This window comes from Blennius ocellaris (genome assembly GCF_963422515.1).
Source record: "Blennius ocellaris genome assembly, chromosome: 14".
Classification (NCBI taxonomy): domain Eukaryota; kingdom Metazoa; phylum Chordata; class Actinopteri; order Blenniiformes; family Blenniidae; genus Blennius; species Blennius ocellaris.
Window position 1 is genome coordinate 18,040,879 of NC_137663.1, and position 27,098 is coordinate 18,067,976.

Consider the following 27,098-nt stretch of genomic DNA (forward strand, 5'->3'; position numbering starts at 1 on the left):
CGCAAGTGTTTTTAACTATAAAATGTAATTGTTAAAAACTGCCTATTCAACTAAACTACATTGATTTATTAAAACATTTAGTTTATTTTGTGTTTTTTATCTTTTAGTCATAGTTTTACATAAGGACTTGCAATGTTAAAGATTAAACAGGTAGCCCCCAAAGTTTTAACTATTGAGATCACGTAAAAAGTAGTGAGCAGGTGAGGTGTTCTTTATACTGTCCATGAGCTTCACCAAATGCTGACTTGTCACAAGTTCTTATTTCAGTGTCTTTATTTAAATGATCTGGAGTCTGATGCAGAAGCAAGAGAAATGTCTTCAGTAGGTTGCATACATAGTGAATCCCTGAAAGAGTCACTCTCGGTACTCACAGTGTACTGTAGAGTAGAAAACGGCTCCTGACATTTAGGCTAAATATGGAACCCGAACGCCTCAATACAATAATATAAACTGCTTTTCATTGAAAAGAGGATGAGGGCTTGGAGGCCCGAAGGTCACAAGGCCAAAAGAGACAAAGACACACAAAGTCATACACACACACACACACACACATACACCCACATACACCCATACACATACATAAAGTTATATAAACATAGTGAAGACAGCATGATGAGACTCAAAATGCATTAACATAGATTAAATAGACATAACCCACTAAATGTATTGATGACATGATTTAATCACGAAAACGCACTAAATAACCGCAGAGACCCATGATATTAAAAACACATTAATTGGCTTTTGACAGACTGAAAACAACTCCAAAGTTGACAGACACCTTTTGTGCTTTAAAGAAGACGTGTGTTTCTGAGTATGTCCCAGCCCAGGAGGTCGAGGTCTTTATTATTCCCATAGATTAAGTCCTTGACAGACTGAGCTGTGGACGTCCTGATGACTTTCCCCTGTTGTCCAGGGACAAATGCATGGCTGCCAAGCGTCTTCTTACCATACTGACCAGAACCAAAACTCTCAATAAATCCACGCAGCTCTAACAACAAAGAAAATACCAAACAAACAAGTAAAAGAACCCAGAGTTTCATCTTGAGAGAGTCTACTCAGATCTATTAACGTTAATATCAGGATTAACGAAAATTACGCACGGTGACGGCATCATAACCCGCGGGGTGTGATTGGCCGACAGCTGCGTGACGTCAGGTCTCGGCCACGCAGTTCTCGCGCAGTCTCGCGGTGTACTCCGTTACATAAATCCCCGCCGCGGCTTCTCAATCGTCCATTTCGTCTGTGCAGGCCGTCAACTATAGAGGGCAGAGGGGTTATCTTACTGGTCACCTGAAAGGCATCAAGAACACCAAGCAACATGAATGAAACAGCTATCTCTTTCGCTAAGGACTTCTTGGCCGGCGGAATCTCCGCCGCCATCTCCAAAACAGCCGTTGCCCCAATCGAAAGAGTGAAGCTTCTCCTTCAGGTAAGAACCTTCCGGTGGGCGCTCCGCGTTAGCCGACTAGCTGGGTGTCTTCTTCCCATTGAGCGCCAGCATTTACTGCTGTGGTGACGCACCCACTGGGTCCGCAGTGTCGCACACCCGCATAAAAGCACGCGGCTGCGGCAGATTTAGTGGCGAATTGAAGTTCAGGGATCTGAGGTCATGACGGCGACGGGAATGACCTACAAGGAGCCCGGCTGCTAGCGCTAGCTCCGCACGGTAACCTTAGCAGGGCCGGCTAACAAAGGACAAACGATGCTAAGTGCTTTTGGTACACTTTGTACAAACGCACACCAGCATCTTTATTCTACTGACAGCTCCGGTATTTCTCCAGCACTCGACGCAGGACCGTTTGCCCGTAATAGTATTGCGGTATTTCGCGACGGAGGCGGCCCGCGGAGCTGAACTGCGCTTACGTGATGCGGGCTGGCTGAGCAGAGGCCCGGCGGCAGTCATCCACAGCCGGGTCAACTAGTTTTACATCCTCTTGGCTTATTCCCTGCAAAACTACTTTGTCTGCCTCCTAAGGCCAGCTTATTGCACACTTTACTGTAACTTTAATCGTCCCATTATGATTAATAGAGCCCAGATTCACCGCCGGTTAAATCAAAGTCATTGCAGTCGATCGCTGCCAATGACTGATAAGTGTCACCACCTCTGAGAATGGGGGTTTTGTGTGATTTAATTGTTATTTTACAACCTAAACACTGAAGGTCACAACAAGGGGACCTTGTGATTGAATCATGTGACCACCGCTTGATTAGCTTCCTAATTACAACTGTCCTCTCTCCTCTTCATTGTTTTCAGGTCCAGCATGCCAGTAAGCAGATCACCGCCGATAAGCAGTACAAGGGTATCATGGACTGCGTCGTCCGTATCCCCAAGGAGCAGGGATTCCTTTCCTTCTGGAGAGGTAACCTTGCCAATGTCATCAGATACTTCCCAACCCAGGCCCTCAACTTCGCCTTCAAGGACAAGTACAAGAGGGTCTTCCTTGACGGCGTCGACAAGCGCACCCAGTTCTGGCGGTACTTCGCCGGTAACTTGGCCTCCGGTGGTGCCGCTGGAGCCACCTCCCTCTGTTTCGTGTACCCTCTCGACTTCGCCCGTACCCGTCTGGCAGCTGATGTGGGAAAGCCTGGTGCCGGAAGAGAGTTCAACGGCCTGGGCGACTGCCTGGTGAAGATCTTCAAGTCCGATGGTCTGAGAGGCCTGTACCAGGGCTTCAATGTGTCTGTGCAGGGCATCATCATCTACAGGGCTGCATACTTTGGCATCTATGACACAGCTAAGGGTGTGTTGAATTTACAGATCTTGACATTTCAGTCATGGTAACCTCTTCTGGGTCTTCTAACATTTCCACCTTCTATGTTTCCAGGTATGCTTCCAGACGCCAAGAACGCAAGCATATTAGTGAGCTGGATGATTGCGCAGTCTGTGACAGCCGTTGCTGGCTTGACCTCATACCCCTTCGATACTGTCCGTAGACGTATGATGATGCAGTCTGGACGTAAAGGAGGTCAGTCCTGTTTCCAGTTTTCCTTCCCTGTGTGAATTGGCAGAACCCTATGGTAGATCTGATTTTACTTAAATTGATCTTTTTTTCTCCTGTCATCTCCAGCTGACATCATGTACACCGGGACCATTGACTGCTGGCGCAAGATTGCGCGTGATGAGGGTGGCAAGGCTTTCTTCAAGGGAGCCTGGTCCAACGTGCTCAGAGGCATGGGCGGCGCCTTCGTGCTGGTCTTGTACGATGAGCTGAAGAAAGTCCTCTAATTCATATTGTCACATCACTGTCCAATTTGGCTAAATGTAATAACTTTCCATTTCTTTGGACTCTGCATTCTGCCTTATTTATGGGAACAAACTAGTGTCTCACCAATAGCTGTGGACGGTGGCTGTATGTTGTTCATCTTTGATTTTAAACGTTCCACACCCTCTTTACCAATGTCATTCCTGTAAAGCAATCCGATACCTCCTCCTGTCATTCACTAGGTTTGTATGGTCCCAACTTGAATAAATCTATTCTGGGGAACAAACTTAAACACTTGATGTCAACTGTCTCCTCCACTGTCAATAGCACGAGTCGAATGCCCACTGGATAATGAAATGCACGAAGTGGATTACACCTCAACTGCTATATTTACTCGCGCTTATCTCTTCCTGAGCCTTCCTAGTTTGACCGTGGTCACTTTGAGGGTTGTAGCGTTGGGAGTACTCAAGTGTTGGCTCCTTTTATTTTTAAAAAGAAAGGGGAAATGCGCCATTCAGAAAAGCTGTACATCTGCATTGTAAGGTTTGCTGGTTCTAACAAATTTTTATCAGACTTTCAAGAGCTCATAGGTAATTATAATGTAGTTCAACACATAACTTGACTAAAATCTTAATATACTGAAGAGATGGGTTCATATTTCATGCGTCGATAGTTCATACATATTGGAATTGGTTACAAAATCTTCTGGACTAATGTGAGGTGACGGGTATCAGTGAGCAGTAAGTCGTTTGTCTTTCTGAATGCTTGCTTGGTTAGTCATATCCGGGGTTGAGGAAACATGTCTAAGCGGAACTGAAAAAACGACATTTCAAAATGCTAGTTTTTTTTTTTTTTTTTTTAAGTTAAAGACACTTTGGTATGTGTGACGTCGTTTTCCAGGAAATCTGATGACGTCCACACGGAAGTGGGAGACTGCTGGTTTTGATTCCGCAGTTGTAAGTTAAAAGTACCAACAGGGGGCGCCAGAGGCACGCAGTGAGCCTGCGGGTGTGAGGGAACGTGATTTATCTTATGACGGGAGAAGAGGTGGCAGCAGGTCTCAGGAGAAAACTGCATCACACACATACACCTGCAGTGTGTAGATCAGCCCCACACACACTTCATAACCACTTTGCACACGGTAGATGTATTTTCATCCAGAAATAACCACGCTTCACAACAAATTGACCAAACATAGGAGCTGTTTGTGTAGTAAAAATAACCACTGTGTCCATGAAGCGCTAATAAAGTGGAGTTTATGTAATCTGTGTATTACATAAATTTACCTCAAACGCATGGATGTGTGTGTGTGTTTCACATGAGAAGATACATGATTCACGAGCGGCCTTTCAGACCCATTAGCTTTTGTATTAAAAGTAAAATAAGTCATAAAAAAATATTAAAAATGTAATATACTCGTATGTTGAGTGTGGATTCAACCTTAATATGTTATTGGCAGTTTGACAAAAAAAAAATGAAGGTAATCAAAGTGATATAATGATCCTCTTACTCTGAAGTCACAATTTCATTAAAGTTGGCTCTGGATGAAAATAAATTTGACTTAAAAGTTCTGAGGACGAATAATATTGAATCACATTTCTATTTGATTTATTTTTGAATTGATTGATTTTTTTTTTTTTTTTAATATCGGTGTCATTCAGAGTCCTGGATTACAAGAGCATGATAAAATTTACCTTGGTAGAGTAGATATTAATGAATCACAGTAAAGTGTGTCTCCTTTCTGTTTTCCTCCCCTCTTGACGATAGCTTTAATGATTTATTTCTGTGATTGCATCAACAATTAAAAAACTAACTGCAGTACAGCAGATCCTAATGGTAATCTGCTTATCAATAAAATATATTGATTTTTGTCCTGTTGGCAGTTCATATGAACAAGATCGTCAGCTTAAAACACACACACACACTGTCTGTGTGTATGTGTGTGTCCTCCCACATTTCAAACTCTCACTAGTCAAGTGGACTGCACACTGGAGCTGCATGTAGGTGTGAAGTGAAGTTCGACGGTTTATTAATCATTGTTAGATTGTTCAGGGTGTTTCCTGCCTCACGGGCCAGTCATGTCCAACTGTACACAAACACACACACACACACACACTCAATTTAAGCCGCATCTGCTGCTTTAATCGAATATAGGTGCTCCGAGGAGCCCAACATGAATTCATCTATGAGGTTTCTGTGGATTGGCAGGATGTCAGCTCGCAGCGTTTGGCACCGACAGTGGATACCGGTCACGTGCAGAAGCCTTCCCCATGTGAACTTTAACCTTTTGCAGATTCCTGCACACACCACCGGCTGGTTTTATTCATGAGAAAACAAAAAAGGTGAAGCAAGTGCGGAGAGAAAGGGCACAGAAAGAAAACAACAGCAAGACTTTCTGTGAAGTACAGGAAAGTACTAGTTTTTATTCCTTCATAATCAAACTTCACAAACAGCTTGAACTTGTACAATACCTCAGAGAGTGAAAATTACAAAAAAAGTGCTGGTAACATTTACAAAAATCATCCTTACTTAGCAACAATCAGTTTATTCTTCCACACTTTTTTTAGTCTTTTGTATTAAGGCTTAATACTTCTGTATAAAGTATATGCAAGATAAGTCTTCACAGTTTTTCGAAAAAAGTCACAATATTATGTAACATAATGAAGCTTTTACGGCTATTTTCTTTATAATAACAAATACACATCACTGGTAAATATATGTGAAATACAGGGCTTATTGTAAAATGGCAAGTAATGATACTGTTTGCTGAGATAAATTGATTCCACACACTGGTATCGGAAAGTTTTGACATACCGTTGCTATAACTGAAGGAGGAGGAAAAGAAAATGATAAGCATAAACACTTGGGAGATCGCCTCCAAACTTTGGCACATCCCATGAAACAATTTCACAAAAGATGAGATTTATTTGTCGAAATCATACATATGGAAGAATAGCTAAACTGGCATAAAGTGAAAACATGCTGTGTAGTAAGGTGCTAAATCAGAGATATTACATTGCCAGCCTTTTTTTTTCTTTTCTTTTCTTTTCTTTTCTTTTTTTAAAATCCCCACATGGACTGACATGAATAAGGTGCATTTGTAAGACTCAAAGCATGTAGGTTTTTTTTTTTTCTTTTTCTCAGATGTCAACAAAATATGCAATAAATACAAGTTTTCAAAAACAACCTAAATTAATTTGACCAATAGTCTTGAGGCGACCTCGTATACTCATGCATTCCCATGGTTTTAGAAAAAAAAAATAAAAAAAAAAAAATCTGATTTTCTTTTCTGCAGTTGTGAGACTCTAACTGTGGCATGTGAAAGTAAAAGCTGTATTGTATTCATGGTATGTGTCATTTGATTTGTTTTTGTTTTTTGTTTGTTTGTTTTTTTTTGTAGTTTTTCTTTTTATTTTACCGTTGAAATTGTGAAAAAAGTCGATGAGTAAGGAGATGGAATTGAAAAACGAAATGCAAAAACTAAGCCAAGATATATTCACAAGATCTTCTAAGCTGCACTGGTTTACAGGTCAACAGATGAGAGCTCTAGCCCTAGACTTACCAATTTCACCCTCATGCATACTGTACGGTTAAAGTGACGCAACAAGCTTGCTTAAATAGTCTACATCACGAAAGCAATTTGGTTTTAGTGCAAACACAATTGGCTGGCTTCAGCTTCTCAATAATAACAAGCTCACCAAGGAGATTACAAGAAGGCACATACTTATGCTTCCTCTAACACGCAACATATTTAGACAAACCGCAACATCTTTCAACAACACCACAAAGCGGTGAAAACAGGAAAGCTACTACATCCAGATAAAATGGTGAAGTCTGTTCGTGGAAAATTTACACGTATCCATCAACAGAATATAATGACATTAAAGGTCGATCGTCATCGTGAATGATTGGAAAAGGATGAAGCATGGTACATTTTGGTGGACACAGATTCTCTACGCGAGTAGCCAATAGCGTTTTTGTATGACTAAAGGTGCATTTGGAATATTTACTTTTTTCCCCCCCTCTCTAAGATGTATTTGATTTTCATTTCAGTTTAAAGCATGGTGGTTCTTTTCTTTCTTTTTTTGTTGTCGTTGTTACATCCCAGGAAAACAAACGCACTCAAAGGGTGCGCTTTCGCAGAGATCTGATGTTTTGAAGGAAATGTGTGCACGGTGGAGGACAGCTGGGTTTCTCTTTTTGGCATCAGTGTGTGATTTTGTATCTTTGTTGGTGTGGGCTGGGTGATGAAGATGACCGACATCGACTCGTGGTAAATGAAGCCTTCCCTCATAACATCCCCGTCTCTCACTTCAGATCTGTAAGAGCTGCTTGATTTGTCCAAAACAATCACAGGAGGAAACAACAGTTTTAATGCCCCTCAAATCTGGACACTAATATTCGGGATAGTGCTGGGTTTCAATAGTAATCATTTAAAAAAAAAAAAAAAAACACCCCCCCCACCCAAAAAAAAAAAAGAAGAAAAAAAATGACAACCCTGCTACAAAGAACAATATGTGGATGTCATGTGCATCTTTAAAAAAGGCGACAGATTCTGTACCTCGGAGACAAATTAAAACGGGTGAAATATCACCATTTTTCCCACCACCGGGGGACAACCGGCCGATACTATGGTTCAAACATGTGAGTGACTTATATTGCTTTTTGATAGAAAAAGACCAAAATCAGTCTAGTGCAAATCTCTTTTCTGGTTTGAGAAGTGGAGGTTGGTGTGATGAGACACAACGGTCATATTAGCTCTACCATAGAAAGAACATAGCGGGTGATTTTGATAGCTGTGATTAAAAGTGGTATCCCTTTATGATTCGAATGAGCGTTGAAGAGAGCACTGCTTCGAGAATAAAAGCCTGCCACCGCGCGATGCCGTGCAACAATTTGGAAGAAGATCCCCAATTGATATTTCCTACTACACGTGGCCCATCGACAGCACAAAGGACTTGTTCTAACTTCTCACGACTCTCGTTTGGCCACGTCTGCGTTGCCCCTCCCACCCCCCCCCCCTCCCACGGGAGGACGCGCCTCGTCTGTCAGCTCACATCTGTGCTAACGGTGTGTCGTCTGTGCGGTTATGTCAAATATATCTCTCAACTTGGAAATGTTGGAAAACTTACTCCAGTCCAGTGTTTGACAAATCATATTATTAAAAAGAAAAAGAAAAATGTCCTTGCACATACATTAAAAAAAAAAAAAAAATCTTTTATCCCCTATTTCAAAACAGCAGTCAATACATTTCAAACAAGCTTGTTTCATAACATTAATAATAATAATAATAATGATAATAATAGCAGTAATAATAATAACTATAATAATAATAGTAATAAAATACAAACCAACTTGGAGCATAAATTATCAAAAACAAACTGAAAACACTTTACTGCAGCATATATTTCAGGGTTTGCTTAGTTGTGATGTTAACTACCTTTACTACAACAGCTCCACTTCTGCCAGGACTATATAAGAGAAGTATTTTGTAGGGACATCATAAAATATCAAGCTAACATAGGCAACAACAACCACCCACCCACCCACCCCCAACCCCACCCACAAAAAAAAAAGAGAGAAACCAAAAAGCCTAACAAAATATACACATATTTATAAGCACATCTCAAAGTTTAACTCAAGTGCATGTTTACAAAAGCGTCTACATACATGATATGGCAGCAAAAAGCCTGATGATGACGAAGGAGGAGGAAATCAAAGAAAACGACCTAAGCTGATTTTTATGAGGGAGCATGTGATTTCAGATTTTAATGTCTTCAGCCTGAATTACATCAATTCGGTTTCCTATTTGGATACACAGAAATATACAGCAGATTCACCAGGAATTAAACCTTAACAGTGACAAAAATGTTCTGCTGGATCAAATGGTGTTTAGTTATTACAAAAATATACTGTCTTGTAATGACTTTGATACATATTTGGACCACATCACATCCATCTTAGAGTTTGGTTCGACTTTTTTTTCTTCTTCCATTTTTCTTTTGTCGCATGCTGACGGCTGGCTCTGATGCTGTCTTTCTTTTATCATTTTCATGTTTGTTCACAGACCACCAGCACCTTTTCTCAGATTTAACATGACTGAAAGTTGTGATTTTCTGTTTTTTCTCTCTCTGTGTGTGTGTGTGTGTGTGTGTGTTTCCTGGCTTTTTTTTTTTTTTTTTTTGCTTTTTGCTTTTTTGGTTTCATAAACAACTTACAAATATGTGCAAACTTAACATCTTGGTCCATCTCAAGTATGAATGGCTGAAAGTCGGATTAGTATTTTTTTTCTTTTTGTTTTTTGGGACAGTCTTCAAATCTCAGACAGTGCTTTGTATGTCAAGAAAATGGAAGTAACACAAAAAGAAGATCAAAGTGTTTCCATATAATCTGAAGTGAAGGTTAAAAAGTGTACACTGATTTGCTAAAACGTAAGTATAGTAGACATAACCGATGATTAGAGTGTGATGTTTTGCCAGAGGAACAATGCAACATTTACAATCTTACACATGTTCAAACATGCCAAGGTTTACATCACAGCTACTGTGTCAGGATCATTTTTTATGTTTTGTTGCATTTCTTTATATATATATATATATAGATATATAAAAAAAAAAAAAAAAAAAAAAAAAAAATCTATTTTGGTCTACAATAGGCAAATTAACACAACCACAAAACTATAAACAACAGATCAAGTGACCACACATCTCCACAAGCACTCTGCCATGAGAACAACTAAACCCGCCCCCCTAACCCAAAAACAAATGCTCGCGCACACTTAGAAAAGAAAAACAAAGCAAAAATAAACGTGACTTTCTCCTTAAAACTTAAATTGTCCCAACCTTTCTTTGGTTTGTCAAAACAAACATTGTCTAATACAGCTTTTTTTTTTTTTTTTTTTTAACTTCTAAGGATTGACATGGCCCCTGTTTGAAAAGTTACCACCAGCAGTTTTTGTGTTACAGTGCTAAAAAATCTGCTGTGTGACGGCAGAGGACAACGCTGGCTGAGACTGTGGCCGACATCATGGCGACAAAGAGCCTCCACTTTTCTTTTTGCTGCTTTGTGTGTGTGTGTGTGTGAGTGTGTGTTTTCTTTTTTAAATTTGCATCTCTGCACTATAAAAGGGTGACCTACACACACATGCACACACACACACACATGCATGCATACACACGCACACACACACACGCACGCACACACACACACAGCGGGCGAGTGAGAGTCAGAGTGATAGCATAGTGCATGTTGTCTATAAAACCAGTGCACACAAGCATAAAAGCTGTGCTGAGAGCTTATGAGGTTTGTGATCTCATGGCATGATTTGAATAAACAGCGAGATGAGATTTATTTAATTGAACAAAAAAGAAGAAAAAAAAAGAAAAAAAAGGAAGGGATTTATCTGAAGGAAATTTTAATTTTGCTTTACTTCAACCTGATCTGCAGTGTTTGCTCGCCCATGCTCGGCACTGGATATTGTTCTTAATATTAGGTTAGTTGAGCGTGGAAAATGAATGCCAGACGTGGAGTTGGAATGTGCTGGACTTAATAACAGGAATGCATGTTTTTAGTTGCGCTGTTGCACACTTTCAAATGTCTCATTAGGCCGAACTAAGCCCAAAAGACTACAGTGAGTGAGTGAGAGCACAAAGAGGTTCGCTGTTCAGTCTCCAGAGGCTCCAGCACGCCCGAGTCCCCTCAGCGCCCAGATAAAGGAAAAAAAAAAAAAACGTTCTGCTGTCGAGGGACGTTCAAAAATATAGCTTGTTGTGCTCAGTGAGAAACAAAAGCACTCCCCTGCAGGAAGGGGCTGCGTAGACGGGACTGACTGCACGCTTCATTCGGACTGATGAATGTGAGAAGCCTGACGATGACGTTTTATTTGAGTAAAACTCCCATCAGGAGTAGTGTCATAACTGCATGCTCGGAGGAAAGCGTCATAGTAAACATAATGTGGATGAAGAGTAGCTTAGTATAGCTGTGTGTCACTTTAAACTCTGAACGGCTGCTTCACTGTATGTCTGCAAAGCCCCAAAATCAAAAACACAATGTTGATGTTTGACAGTAAAGTCTGAACAGATGCTGTTTGGCAGTATGTCGTCGTGCGACGGTTGGATGACAGGGACTTAGCGATATCATATTGCCTATATTTTTCCATGCTTCACTTTAACAATAAATGTCTATGAAAGTAAATAAGTGTGTATTTGTTTGATCATAGCTGTTTTCTCCTATTTACTTGAAAACTATGTATTACGGAGGATTTAAAGATACAAACAATCACTTGCATTCATGTGCTGTTGTGAGATTTGAAGTAGTTTCTCGTATAAAGAGCTTTTTTTTTTTTTTCCTGCTTAGTTCTCACTTCTAATTAAACAATAGCAGTGTCACTTGAACGCCCCCCCTCCCCACCCCCTTCTTCTGCCCCCCCCTTTCTTAAATTTGGCACAGTAACTAGGCTGGAGAAGGTTAGAGAAAAAACTGTGGTAATTAGTCCACAGGGGACTAAATAATAAGCCATCCCAAAACCTTTTATCTCGCAGCCACTCAGTCCTGAAAGTTGATTTATGGTTTTTTAACTCTACCAGATTTTCTTTCAGATTTGTCTTCATGCTGTTCATCCAGCCAGTTAACGACTGTCGTGCACAGGAGCCGTGTTCATCCACAGCCAAAACTTTCAATTTGCATTGTCGTTTCCAAGTTGTGGTCGCTCAATTCAGCCAGTTTAATAATCTTCTTCTCCTTTTTTTTTTTTTTTTTTTTTTTTTTTGGTTTTCTTCACGTTGCTCTTTGCGTGCCCTTTACAATACTAAGCTGTACATAAACAACAAGGCTATCAGATAAGATAAAACTTTAATGACCGCTGTAGGGAAACTGGGCATTGGCATGCCACCAAGGTCAAGAGCACAAGCACACAGTGCACTTTGAACTCTACTAAAATCAACTCCTGCGTCCACACCACCGCAAACTTTCATTCATTTGAAGAAAGTGTTGGTGGAGGCAAAGTCGGCCACACTTTAGATGTTGAGATAATATGAAAAAATACCAGAGAGGCTCACTGATATCCAAAGGATACGCTTGGATTTTCAGTCGTGGTGGCAGGCAGGCAGTTGTGCGTAAAATTCACCTTTTTTTTTGCAGCTGCTGTGTGGCTCCCCCTGCTGTCAACCACATGCCACTGCCCTTTCTCCCAATGACGTACAGTACCTTAACAGTATATGGCTTTTTTTGTAAATGGGGGAGAGAATAAAAAAAAAAAACCAACAACCTGAAACTTAAAAATAAAAAAGTGTTATCAGTGGTAGGGAGAGCAACGTGAAGGAATAACATTTTATATCTAAATTTCACCTATTATATGCATTTGTACTCTTCATTCAGACACTAAAATGTGATTGAATTCGATATCTTTGAATCCTCCAAACCGTACAGATGTAGGATAAAAATAAAAACTAGCAGATGTAGCTTTAACTGTATATGAATAGAACATCTCTGGTATTTTAAAGGGTTCTCTTATGATGTACTCACAATCACCGGGTATTAGCAGTAATAGTATAAATAGTATATTTTTAATAGTCCATTGTGTATATACTGTATTTGTGCAATGTAGGAGAGAAAAACTATGAATATTCTGTATAGTTGCTGTATGTACTGATAGGCACTTGATAGGCATATTCCCTATATCCCACAAGGTATTGTATACTCTAGCTGCAAGTAGGATTTTATCAAACTATCTGAAAATGTATTCTTTATCTGCATGGAGATGGTGATATTTAAAATATATATAGCATATTTGTAAGAAGTTATCTATTTCACTCTTATGTGTACTGTAGTAGGACAGAAATGCAGTTAAGTATCACGTGAACGGTTTCATGAGATTTCTGTAGTCTACTTTGTGACTTTGTTCATGCTTGAATAAATTAAAGAAAAAAAAAAATCAAAACCTCTGACTTAAAATGTGTGGAGAGACCGACTGAAAGATGAACAGAAAGACAGACACATGCTTATCAGAAGAAAATTAACCTGTTCCTTACTCAACATGACCCTCACCATTACTATCATCCATTTCCTTTTTTTTTTTTTTTCCATCTCAATGAAGAAGCATATATGCATATATAGTACACTATGAAAATTAACTGACTACCCTTTATCCAGTCGCGTGAAGCTATGTATGTATGTATGTATAAACAACACCACTAGGACCACCAGGAAAAAGCAGGAGGAATTCTGAAATCAAGAAGTATAACAATGAATCAAACTTACTGCAAGAAGGACAACAATGTACTGTAGACCCTGTGTCTCTACACTAAGATAAACAAAACATAAACAGGAATATATCTGAAACACAATACAAACAGCTGCAGGCTCAAGGCTATTATCTACTTTTCAATATGTTTTGTTCTGGAAAATATGCGCACACTTTGCAAACATAAAGTCTAGACTAACAACTAGAAGAAGCACGATTGAGATAAGGACTTATTTTCTTGGTAATGTTGAGACTTTTCAACAATTTTTAACTGACTCTCTGCAACACTGAGAAAAGAGAATTAAGCACCACCACATGTAGTCGAAGCAGTATAAGGAATATATAACTATGGACAGTGAAGAGCATGTGATGCCGATGCAACAGGGAGAGGAAAAGCCTGGGTTATGCTATAGCATGTTATGACTCACTGGAGAGAAGGTTCCTTCCCCTTCCGGGCCCGGTCTGCTATCAAACACCCTATGATACAAGAAGTTAACCGACGATGGGACGAGTTATTAGCCCTCATCCAGATAACGTTGAGATTGGCTACTTTTGTTATTCCAAAAAAAGTGATAGAGAAACAATTGATAGTGTAATTCCGAAAACAAATAGATCAAAAAACCAACACCGAGCTACTTAACCTACTATTTAGACCAATGATACCACAAAGCTGGTTGTACTCATCTAGCTACAGTCAATAGTGCATTTGATATATGTGTTCACACAAAGTATGTAAAATTTAGGTGCCATGAAGGAATGCTAGATTACTGAATACACACATCACACGGAAACAATTCAATTAAATGTCTCTGCCTTTGCTGTTAAAGAAGTGATGATGTTAGTTTGGCAGTGTTTCAACTCGGTACTGAACAGACAACGAACACCAACATCATGAGCTGTGCGCCATACATGTGGCAATACTGTTGGAAAGAGATCTCGGCAGTTGCTTACATATTCTATTTAGTGCATTGTCTGTTAAGGCATGAGATTACCCTCCACGTGCTGTGTAGAGACAAATATAGCACTAGCATGCAGCAATATTGCCATCCTGGCAACAACAGCTACAAACAGAAACCATACAGTTTAGGCTTATATGCACACCATAAGAGACGGGCCCAATCAAATGTTAAATAATGTGCTACTTTTACTGAGGACTGCTTTTTTTTTTTTTTTTTTTCTTTTTTTTCTTCCTTCCCCAGAACAATTCTCCTGTGTGGGTCAATAGTTTCTTTTAGTTTGTATCCAGCTGGAGAGAGACGAGAGCGTCGACTCTCTCCGGGTCTCGCGTGGCCATCACTTGACTCCACCTGAAACTGACTCCGCAGTGATCTGGAATCTAGTAGCAATTATATGGAATTTAGCATCGAAAATGCTTGACATAAGTTCTCGAAGCTGGCACACCAAAGTCAACGGCACTCCACCGACAGCTTTAGTCTAATCTCAAATATTACAGGTGCCTTATTAGCCCAAAAGGTTTGGAGAGCTGCTTCTAATATAGTACCTGCGCTGCATATTGCAAAGGAAGCCCTACAGTTCAGATATTCCACTTATCAACTATTTGATTAGGCTATATACCACACACAGACACCCACAGACATACAAACACTAAGGAAGGGACACAACTGTGTACAACTGACAGACAGATATCAAAGAAGCTGCATTCCATCACCTCCCCACACTGTTACACCCACAGAAAAGTTGTTCTAGGACGCACTTATCACTTATGTTACACACACACACATTATAAATGTATTACTATTATGATCATTATTATTACCATTAATAATAATAATAATAATTATAATAATAACATAATAAGTGTTGTTATTATTATTACCTCCGCCAACCGACTTGGACGGGAGTTCGTTTTATTATTACTGTTGTTTCACTGTTAATGTTGTTTGGCTTGAATGTACTCAGAGGAAAAACTCTGCTCTGATTCTAAAGAAATGCGTTTGAATAAACTGTTATAGGGAACCAACTCTGTAAAAGAGTGAATTCAAAGGTTCAAACATAGATGAGCACACACAATGGTACAGGTTTAAATAAGAATAAATGCTTGCATCAACACGGCACAAGTGTATACTATAGATAAGTGCAAGCGTTAACAAAAGCCAAGGATTGCTGATTTTTTTTTTTTAATGGAGAAATTGAAACAAAGCTATTCTATTACATGTGAACTCTACAACCAAATGTTAGATTAAAAAAAATCATCTTTTCTAAAACTATAATATCTCTGTTAACAGTAGTGCACTTATTGGTTTAAGCAGTGCAACATATATGCAAGAAAATAATGCAGTCCACTTATCAAAATTGAAAGAAAAAAAAAAAAGAAGAAGTTTTTTTTCTTTTGAAATTGAATTAAAGAAAATCATACAAGTTCATTTAAGGAAAATGATTAAATATTAAGCACAGGCATTGAAATAAAATGTGCAAAGTAGCACTTTTTCTTAAAAATTGACAGCAGGTCTTTTTAAGACCTCTGTATGCAGTTTGTAATTATTTTATTAATACAACTACAAAAAGGTGCTTTGCTCACAAAATATGAGCAAATCCTTCAGATTGCAGTTGCAGGCAGTTGCACGCATATGTGTGTATGTGTGTGTGTGTGTGTCTCTGTGTGTCCTACTTTCATTAGAAAACAATACAAACACATCTAAATATCAGAAATTAGCCTTAAGTGATGTGATGCATGGATGACAACTTGTGCACATGAGCTTCCAAATCCACTGTGTACATGCTGTGTCTGTGTTTTTAGAAAAATCAGGAATGTAAGCTATATTGTCAACAAAGTCCATCTGCGATTTGTGGTATGCCATGAAACAGTGTGATATCAATCAATGGAGCTACTTAATTTGCTATGGGACTGTTTTTTCCTGTCAAAACGTTGCATGCTATTTAAGCCTTTAGGGAGAGCCGATACATGGGAGCAATGCATTCAGCTTCCACCTGCTGAAAGGCTTTGCAATGGTAATAAAGAGGAAGGTTTATCAGGCTCGAGGATCAGGATGGCATTTATTTCAATTACAATTTGGATTCAAATTAATTTACCCCCTCTATAACAACACAGCTCCAATCCAGCCTCAACCTCCCTCCAACATTGCTATTCAATAATCCAATTAACGCGCTGAGGCTACTCAACAATAATAGTTGAATTGACAAGTTTGTTTTCTTCGTTTAAAAAAAAATTTATATCCCATAACAGTCAGGTGCGAGTTGAGGAGCAGCATTTATGAAGGAGAGAGTTTAGTCACATATTCCAGCCTGCCATAACTGTGAATGTAAAAGGCTAAAGAAAGAAAAAAAAAAATCATCAGCAACAGAATCTTTCTTTTTTTTTTTCCTTTTTTTTCTTATGTATTGAAATGGAAGAGGTCTACTAGCCTTAACAGTCTTTTAAGATATTAGTGGCAGTGTATGCAAAATGAGTTAAACTCCGAACTTCAGAAAAAAGAAACAAAATCTTTGCTCAAATACTGTCGCAACAACACACCGTAATTTGGAAAACGTAATTGTAATCATCAAAATGCATGGACAAGAATTACAAAACATGAGAAATATTCATCCCCATCACCACGGACAGGAAGTGACATTTCGGTAAATGATTTAAATTGGTACCTTGACAACAGCTGCATTATAATCCCTTAATACCATAGGAATAAATAAAACCCAGTGTCAAATTAACTACTCTCCTTTTTTATTTTATATAAGAAGGCAATCTTGTGACCGTCAGTATTTTTTAGAGGGAATACGTAGCCCAACCCCAGATGATTTTTTTTTTTTTTGTTATTGTTGTTTTAAATTATACCACAGTAAGCTTGGACATCTATAGTTTCCAAACTGGTCAGTATGGGTTCACAACAGCCATGATTCATATCTCATGGCAAGTTACACACACACACACACACACACACACACACACACACACACACACACACACACACACACACACACACACACACACACACACACACACACACACACACACACACACTTGGACACACAAACACAACCATGCAAATACACAAACGCTAAAACATATATGCATGTATATATTCATTCAGACATACCTACACTAAAGGTGTGTTTGTGTGTATGTGTTTCTTTCGTAGGCCTTTCGGTAGTGTTCAACACATAAATCAGTATTTTAGGAAAGCATACATTTAGAGGCCTGTAGTTAGGATCCATCCAGTAGATCAATATCAAACTACTAAGCCTTAAGGCCACCATCTTTTTTTCTTTTAGAATAACAGAAAAAAAAAAAAAAAAAATCTTTTTTGGGAAACTTAATGTGCCAGTGTCTATACTCATAACTCTTCATACCTCAAAATAAGAAAAGGAAAATCTAGTGCCATTTTATTTGTCATTCTTTTTGAAAGAAGTTTATCTATTTGTACTTATCCATCGGAGACATGCATTCGCATGTGGTCATTGAAGTGCTCCATTTGGTCGAACTTGGCAGGGCAGACGGAGCACACGTAGGTGGTCCCTTCTTGGCAGCTTGCTTCTGCAGCTACACCCACTCCTGTTCCAACCCCAGCCCCTACTCCAGCACCTCCACTCACTGGCATGGCGAGGGCCACCACTCCAGCCCCGGGCTCGGGGACCGCCATTGGCATGGGAATGGAGACGGGGACCGGGGCGCCCGCACTCCCCGTCAGCCCTGCGATGGTGCTGGCTGTGCTGTGCAGGGCCATGTGCCTCTCCAGCAGGGTCTTGTGTGAGAACTTCTTCTTGCAGATGTAGCACTCATAGGACTTCTCACCACGGTGCAGCCGCATGTGGACGTTGAGAGAGCTCTTCTGGGTGAAACGCTTGTTGCAGATGCTGCACTGGTAGGCCCGCACCCCTGTGTGTGTCACCATATGTTTAATTAAGTAATCCTTCAGGGAGAACGAGCGCCAGCAGATGCTGCACTGATGAGGCTTTTCACCTGGATGTACATGCAAGACAAAAGCATTATGGAGAGAAAAAAAGAAAAGAAGACACATTTTCAGAATTAGATTATAAAACGCGGAAGAAGGCAGTCCATTTACATAAACTCAACAAGCACTTAAGACGCACAGTCCCGTAATGCTTGAGTAATTTCTCCGTTTCGGAAAAGCATTTATCATATTTACATTATTTTTGGGAAACCATATCTATTGAAAGTTTCCCCCCCCCAATCTCGTTCTTTTTTGTGACGCTCCCTTTGCTCTGTCGACTTATCATATAAACAGCCACCTCGGTAAGGGCATTCATGGAAATGTCAAAATCTGGGTGGTGTGGTCATTTTTAATGAGATATTTGAGGGTCCGCATGGAGCGGTGTGAAAAAACGCAGCTATATTTAAAGGCACAAGTCTGTTTTATTAACGACTAAATTTTGATCAAATTAGAAGCTGGGAATCGAATCAAGGCTAATTTTGATGCTAAATGCTCCTGAAAGGCAGCCAGCGAACTCTTAGAGCGACACAGACAATGTGGCAGGATCAACTGACTTCAGCTTGTGCAGCACCATCAGCCGCCTGGAGCCAGCAGTGTTACTTTCCCAGTACAGGAACACACCTCGGGCTAGAATTATTTAAACCTGTATTAGGTTTGTTATGATGTTGCTTCCAATGAGCACAGCATGCTACAGCACCATGGGAGAAGGGAGTCAGTCGAGGCAGCTCTGACGCGGCAGCGACGGGCGCGGACGCAGTTTAGACCCATTTCAGATAAATGTCTGTGCTGACATTATAAGCCGTGAAATATTAACATATCAAAATGACGCAAAAACGAACAGGTAAAAGAGGAGACCGATAACGCTGCAAACAGACAAATTGTACTATGCAAGTTAATTAAGTGCTGAGTATCTATTGTTTTCTGCTGCACCAAATGAATTAATGTGCAGCTACCTGCTTTGATTTAATGAAGCCAATAATTTATCATTTAAATGTCCTTTTTTTTTTTTTCAGGTGAGCTATATTTTTTTTTATCCCAGATCTGATTGCCTTGAAGGTCTCATTTTAGGGTCAATTGCATATCACCATATCACCAATATGGAGCTGGCACCAATAGAATAAACATGTTTACTGTCTTGCTCAGGACGGTGTGTTTGTGATGCGGTGATTCACGCCATTAAAAAAAGCTGCCTTCCTGCTTCTGATCCACATTTGATAGCAGCAGACGACACATGAGCTCCGCCGCATATGTTTTTATGCATCATTTCTGTCTGGGCAGTTTAGCTATTTTAAGTGCGTTGCTTTAAGTTGTGTCATGATATATCCGATTTCCTGAATATGGCTCAATATGCTTATGGTGGGGGGGGAGAAAAAAAAAAAGAGTTGCATGATTCTGTGAGATGTTTATTATTCTTATATTATTCTTTGAAATATTCTAACTTTTCTTCACAAGATTGATTAAAGTAATTGGCCACACTGGGATGTCGAGCTCGGTTGAAACCTGATCGATCAGTGACTTTGGCTCTCAGTATGTCACTACTCTGCCGGGCACATTCGTGTGAGTAAAACAGGGAATTTAGATTGAAATGGCCTTCATATAACAAGTAGTTCTGGCCAGGCACTGAATTGTAATGAATAATAATGGCCATTTGAGTAGGCAATTCTTATGAGATCATCTAATTATATGATATTCAATTCTTTCTTTCTGTGATGATGACTTCCACGGTATGTGACTGATAAAGCTGTCAGAGCTAAAAGAAAGCAGTGTGCAGTGAAGTGATGTGCTGCATGAGCACTCGGCTGCCATTGTAAAAGCAATATAAATGATAACAAAGATACCAGTCAACTGTGACCAAATGAATGCAATTTTTATACTGTTTTTATCTGTCTGTAATTAAGTTAAATTACTCAGATACGTAATGAAATGCTGAGCTTCAGCTTTGCTTTATGTCTAAAGTCCATACCGCATACTAATGTTATGATTTTGGTGTACAATTAGTCATTAAAGAACATAGTGATGTTTTTTTTTTAATAAAACTTCAGTTTATTCTGTTTCCCTGTCAGTTCCTTTTTTCTCGCTGCAACCCAACCCTAGTTATTCATCTCTGTGACCCCTGACCTCGCCCTCGTGACACCATACAGTCATATTCATAACTGAACATCAGAAAATTCAGTATTTCTATCTATTTGATTGTTGCATTACTGAACGTGAATAGAAACAGCAATTTAGATTGAAAAAAAAAAAAAAAAAAGTCTCTTCCTCATATGAGACAATTTGACTCACCAGTGTGGACAAACATGTGTTTGACGTAGTTCTGTTTTGCAGTAAAGGTTTTACTGCAGAGAGTGCATTCATAGGGCTTCTTTTCCCCCGGACCGATTCCTCCTGCAGACTGTTGCTGCTGAGATGGCGCTTGTTGTACCAACATGGTGTTCGCAAACGGCATTGCAGGGGGTGGCACGGCCACAAACTGGGGCTGCTGCTGGCCAGGAAGGTAAGGGAAAGGCTTGTGGTCTCTAGTCGGCTGTGTAGGAAACAGTGTGGGCAGGAAGTTGCTTCCAGCAGTGCCCATCACTTGGGAATTGCTGGTCACGGTGTGCGGCATCCTCAGGTTGCTGGTGTGTGATTCTGCCTGGCGTATGTACTGGGACATGGGACTGAGTTTGACTGAGTTTGACAGGGGCTGCATCATGCTACTGTCACTAGTGCTGTGGGAAGTGTCCCCGTCCTCCATCTCGTGCACTTGCTCTGGGGACGAATCATTGACCTCTATCTGAACTGGAACCCCGTCGCCAGACTGCCCGTCCCCGCTTCCCTCGCGGCTAAAGCCCTGCAGGTACGGCTGCTGCTCCATGGTATCTGGCTCAGTACTGATGGAGGAGCTCACCCCTGAGTCAAAACTTTCAACCTTGGATTCGCTCTCTACACCCTCGGTGTTGTCGGTGTCGTCTTGGCAGTCCCCCATATTGCCATAGCAGCTGTACTCGTCTTCGGTCTCCTGCTTTATCTGCATCCCTCCTGTCTGAATGCGTACCGGTCGGGGTTGCTTGCGGCAGTGCGTGGATTCTGCTGTGGTGATGAAACGATCGACCTGCTGGGATCGTTCCTGGATGCGGTTCATCCAAGGCGGATCTTGAGATTGCTGGTCCTTCTGAGTGCTGAGAGTCGGGTCGTAATTCGATGACAGAGGATTGATGTATAGGGGGCGCTCACGGGTGCCATTGTGCACAGCGAGACCAGGGTAGGTATAGAGTGATGTGTATGTACGATCTATGCTATGCTGTGATGTTGCTTGCATATAACCTGACTCTGCGTCGCTGCTGGGCCCAGAAGTGCCAGACTCTGGTGTGCCGCGGGGCGTCTCCTGACCAGAATCTCCTGGTATGACAGGGAATCCCCCTGGCCCAGCCAGGCCCACATTCTGGGACACGATGCGGGTGCACTCATCGATGACGGTCTTGATCTGGAGGATGCTGGCGGCAGTGAGGATCTGCAGGGCCTCTGACTGAGATACCCGCAAGATCCCACTGTACATAAAGTCAATCAGCTTTTGGATGGATTGCACTGAGACCACCGAGGGGATCTCAATGTCGCTGTAGCCCAACAGCAGCTTGTCCTGAAAGAAGGGGCTTCCAGCGGCCAGCACGCACCGGTGAGCTCGCAGCATACTTCCATGGATCCGAACAGTCACGTCACAGAAGTGCCCACGGTTGCGCTGCTCATTGAGGGTCTCAAGTACAGAATTGCTGAAGTTGTGGAGATTGATGTTATGAATGCGCTCGGTCATCCCCTTGCAACTGATGTCACCTGTAAGCAGGAAGCAACACAGCTGACTGAAAAACAGGCATACGGCACCGCACTATCCAGCTGGACGACAAACAAAAATACAGTGGCACGTTTTGGCACATTCTACTTAACAGAACTAAAATGTCATTCTTGGGTCACAGCAGATGATTAGAACATGTATAACGAATTACCAACATAATTAGTAGATGCATAAAAAAAAAAAATTACAAGACAATCGTTCCAAAATATGTCATAAGCGTGGCTCCTGCCTTTTACAATCAGGCTGCCTAAAACAATAAAACAGATGTGGGAATGCTAATATTTTCCCTCGGTCCAGCCCCATAATATTAGGAAATTATTTTCTCAGCTAAATCTATTATTTGAATAGAGGGTTAAAAATTCGACATCGCTGCAGTGAAGGACAATTAAGATGGTTTCCATCTAATTACTCCCAAGTTTCTTTTCATTCATGTGTGTGGCTGCGAAGTTCCTCTAACCGCCAGTAGGTGGAGCACTGAGCTCAGAGAACTGAGGACTCTTTTGTTAGCCATGTGTTCACTGTGATGGCGCTTCCTAACTATCCTGAACACACCACACATGACCCGGCAGATCAGCCTGGAAGATTATTCAAGACGCTTTCTGTGCCGGTAAGGAAAGAACGAGGAAAGGAAATCTACACCTAATTCAGGAAGGGGTAAAGTCGGAACATTTTGTTGGTTTTTTTTTAGTTTTTTTGTGTGGTATATCTCGATTTTGCACATGTCCCAGTGTATTTTTAAAGTGCAGCAGACCTAAATGAACTATACTTTACGTCTTTTCTTGAAGCACCCAAAAGAACTGCAATCATTTTGTTCTTTGAAACTGTATGAATCATATTAATTATATTTTGGTAATTCATTAAAACTTCATTTATCAAGAAAGCACTATTTTATTTAGAAAAAATACATTGGTTAGAGAGAGTCTAATAGGAGAGAACACAGAATATCTATGAAACGTTGAAGAATCACACTAAAATTTGGAAAAAGAATAATACACTGAATAGAAAATAAATGTAACAGTGGTATCAACAATAAACCCATATTTGACAGTGACAGATTTGTTTATTCAGTAAAGTAGAATTCTGCTAAAATTGCAGAAGAAGCAGCACTAAAGTGTTAACACAAGTATTAATGCTTATCTCCAGCTTAGTTACTTCAACATTGAAGGCTAAAAAAAATTCCAATTAAAAAAATTAAACTGCAAGGGCGCAGCCAGTACTCACAGTTAGATGACGTTTTGTTACGAAGATGCTTGTGTGGCTGGTGATGAAGAGCGGGTCAAGCTTCAGTTTGCTGGTGGAGATGGCTGATCAGAGGCCTGGTGCTAGGCAAGGCTGTCAGTCCTCTCTGTCCAAATCATGTGTTGCTCTGCTACAGTGTTTGGAGAGGGGGAGAAAAAGACAAAGACAAATCTTAATGCCACATATTGCCTCGTCGATATTGCCACTCCCTTAATGAACCCAGATCCTCAGTAACACGAATATCTGCCACCAGCGTGCTGCAACAGATGTGTGAAGAGTTTTTACAGCGAGACGAATGGACGCTCCTCTGTGCATGAGCACAAATTACAAATCAAGGTTGAATATATTATTGGCACAGGAGACAGGTCTCTTATCAAGAATTATCTAAGCTGCTGAAGAACAAAACCACACCCTACCCGAGAAAAACGATCTGAATTCCTCATAAATTTACACCAGAGACCTTTTTTCAATATTTTAGAAAAGCTTTCAGTCACACTTCTGTACGTGTGAGGGTGTGTGTGTGTGTGTGTGTGTGTGTGTGTGTGTGTGTGTGTGTGTGTGTGTGTGTGTGTGTGTGTGTGTGTGTGTGTGTGTGAGTGAGTGAGTGAGTGTGCGCGCATCCGCAAAGATGCATCTGAGCTTTTTGTCCTTTTCAAATCCACACACAAAACAACACAATGTCTAATACAGATGTACGGCAGCATTAGACGTAATAATAGGAAAGGGTCTAATATTAAACGCACAAGGCTTCCATTGAAAAACACAAGACAAGCATTCAACAACATCAAGCATGTGACGAGCCGAGTTTGGTGACGCTAAGAAAGCCTGACACAATTGCTCTTATACTGTACAAACACATTAGTATGCAGACGTGTGACCTCAAAACTGGAAACAAAATGATGTCAAACCAACCACATTAAAGTCACACTCGTATCATTCAAGGTCAAGCAAACCGAAGGAAACTACACCGAGCCATTGCACAATCCCCCCCCCCCCCCCCTTTTTTTTTTTTAACAAATTTGATCTTATTCGTCCCAGATTGTTCAAAATGCCCGTCCTGTAACGGCTAACAAAGCTTTAAAAGTACCTCAAATTAAACCCGACATCCGACCGGAATATTTGTCATTAATTTGGGCTCAGATCGTAATTCCAAGAGTGATTCGACGCTTGGATTTTTTTTTTTTTTTTTTTTTTTGGGTAGATGGGAGTAAAAGACGTTTTCATAGCAGCCACGCTTGCTACAACACGAACATCAAGTGCTCTCTGTGAAATGCCAGCGACTACAATGTGCAGCTGAATGAACACAACAGGGTTGGATTTGACCAGACCTGCACATTAATGTTGACGCAAATTATTCTTTTACAACTCATGAGCACTTTGAAAGAACACACCTCCACACTTTCCAGAACCCCGAGCTACAAATTCGACGAGGAAAACCAATATTTTCTTTCTTCTTTCTTTCTTTTTGGCCAGTGACCTCTCTTGTTCCTCCACATGCATTGGCGGAGGCTTCGCTAGCTGCGCGCACCTCTCGTGCTTTTCTAAGGCCACGCAACAGATCTTAAACGTGCCTCAAAGATGACGATTTTATCCATAATTTAGTATGGACGGGCAAGAATATGTGGGAGAGAAGCACAGCTGAAGTGTAATAAGTGAAAACGCTGCGCTCACTGACTGCTTCTGGGTCCACAGGCCCCACTTTGAGGAAAACTGCATGCGGTGAGACATGTGCTCTCCTGAAATGATCGGCAAGCAATAAATCTGACGACTTTATACAGACAGGTAATAGCTTGTTTAGCTCTGTTTGTTCAGTCAAACGAAATCCCACTTTGTTTCCGATTCTCAGTTGGTTGAGGGAAGAAGAAGAAGAGAAAAAAAAGAGAAAGTATTTTGAAGTGAAATTCCTCACCCTGACATCCAAAAGCAAATGGTAACTGCTTGCGTCTCAGCGATAAACTTCGTACTGATTAGTCAACTAATCCACGTAAATGACCTGTCCAGGCCTTCCAGCGCCGAAAAACCAACCGAATCACTTGTGAACTGATTTTAAAATAACATGTTTTTTTTTTAAAGGCAAAATCCTTGGATCCATTACAATGTGGCAAATATTCCAACTTGTTCTTTTTCCTGCTTAATTTGGTTTTTTTTTAAGTGCAACTGTATCCCAGTGCTATGAGTCTTTCTTTCTTTCTTTCTTTTAAATGACCACCACGAGATAATACAAACATGTATGTTCCATCGCTGGCTTTCCCGCTGCCATCGAGACATGTAAATACACCTGCCTGAGGGGTAAAGTGAGGTGAATGCAGGCAACAAAGGAGCAGGCCAAGGGAAGCAGGCTTCAGTTGCCCAGACTGCCACTCACAACAGTGATTCCATTTTAGCCGTGACACAGTGGGTGAGCAGCAGCCAGCGCCTACCTGCAGTGAATTCTAATCAGCCCAGGGGTCTGTCTCCCTCCCTCCCTCCCTCCTGTACCCTGCCTTGGACTAAAGGGGCTGATGATCCTTCAAAATTAATTAGATCCTTGTAGGAGGCGGCCATTTTCTTTCACTTGCTAATACTCAGCGAGGAGAGAGAGAAAAAAATAAATAAATTTTTAAATCAAACTAAATTCGGTGTGCGTTCCCCACCCCCCAATATTGATTTCTTTCTCTGTGCGCCTCTCTACCTGTTTCCTGTTTCACCACGCTGTAACTCTCTCCCTCTCTGTGTCTTTCCTTCCACCCGTCTATCTCCCCGTCTGTGCCCCCTCCTCTTCCTCTCCCTCCCTCTCAAACCTTCCCCAACACCCTCCGCCCCTCTCCGGCTGCCTCCATGCTCCCAGCTCTGTGTCTGCCTCTGTGGAGTTTGCTGTCAATAAATCCCCAGAGGTCAGTTTGTCTGCTGGAAATCAGACACAATGCTTCAGACCGCCAGTGCAATGCATGCTCTGCTGCTGCCGCCACAACAAAGACTGAGGAGGGGTGGGAGGATGAGGGAAAGGGGGTAGCCAAAAAAAAAAAGAAGAAGAAGAAGAAGAAATTAAAACCGGGAGATACGAGAGATGCAACTTCACCAGCCAGACTCCACGTTAATCAGAAGCCTGTATTAGGTGACAAGCTCATGAAATACGCTGCATCGAATTGGACATTAGTTAATCAAGGGGGGCTGTGGTGGGGTGGGGGTTAAAACGGCGAGGATGGGGGATGGGGTGGAGAACAGACATAAGAGGCACGCTTATGAAAGAGCAGTATCAGCCATGTGAATAATGTACATCTTCAATATGCAAATACTGCTTACAACACACACTATAAGCATATATTCAAGGCCCCTTGGCACATTTCAATCTGGAGACAAAAGGGCCACGGGGCATTATGAAAAGCTCATGTCCATGCTTATGCATACGGCATCTTGATGAATCTGATGCGGAGCCGCACTTAGGAGTGTTTTGTGTTGCACCTTATTAGCAGTAAGTTTTGTTTGAAATCTCCACCGCTTAACACCCACTGTCCAACGTAGTAATTATTAATTTCAATCATCCATTCAGTCCAGATGCATTAGCATATAAACTACCAGAAATCTTTGCTTTAATGATATGGTTTGGATATGAGATCTAATGTAATTTAGTTCACAATGTAAATATGGCGCGAGCACAGTGGAAGATTTTAGGCAACAATCAA

At 40.9% G+C, this 27,098-nt stretch overlaps 2 protein-coding genes across 2 annotated transcripts in view; one reads left to right on the forward strand and one right to left on the reverse strand.

Moving 5' to 3' along the window:
• The first annotated feature begins 1,233 nt into the window (after positions 1-1,233).
• On the forward strand, positions 1,234-3,498 carry LOC308139249 (ADP/ATP translocase 2). The gene is made up of 4 exons (XM_080508622.1): positions 1,234-1,432; positions 2,258-2,744; positions 2,829-2,969; positions 3,072-3,498. The coding sequence occupies exons 1-4, from the start codon at positions 1,322-1,324 to the stop codon at positions 3,227-3,229; spliced, it is 897 nt and encodes a 298-aa protein (XP_080364748.1). The 5' UTR covers positions 1,234-1,321; the 3' UTR covers positions 3,230-3,498.
• An 8,137-nt stretch (positions 3,499-11,635) lies between these two features.
• Positions 11,636-27,098, reverse strand: part of zbtb20 (zinc finger and BTB domain containing 20) — a 28,587-nt gene continuing 13,124 nt past the window's right edge. The window contains exons 2-4 of the mRNA XM_080508771.1: positions 23,419-23,566; positions 20,655-22,178; positions 11,636-18,379 (exon numbers count right to left, since the gene is read on the reverse strand). Coding sequence (XP_080364897.1) covers positions 17,844-18,379; positions 20,655-22,158 — 2,040 coding nt within the window. The 5' untranslated portion in view covers positions 22,159-22,178; positions 23,419-23,566 and the 3' untranslated portion in view covers positions 11,636-17,843. The remainder of the gene's footprint in view (positions 18,380-20,654; positions 22,179-23,418; positions 23,567-27,098) is intronic.

Bases quoted from the DNA above. Each gene is read 5' to 3' on its own strand.
- LOC308139249 (XM_080508622.1), top strand. From the start codon at position 1,322: ATGAATGAAACAGCTATCTCTTTCGCTAAGGACTTCTTGGCCGGCGGA. The intron at 1,433-2,257 runs GTAAGAACCTTC...CATTGTTTTCAG, and splicing joins GAGTGAAGCTTCTCCTTCAG to GTCCAGCATGCCAGTAAGCA. The intron at 2,970-3,071 runs GTCAGTCCTGTT...TGTCATCTCCAG, and splicing joins GCAGTCTGGACGTAAAGGAG to CTGACATCATGTACACCGGG.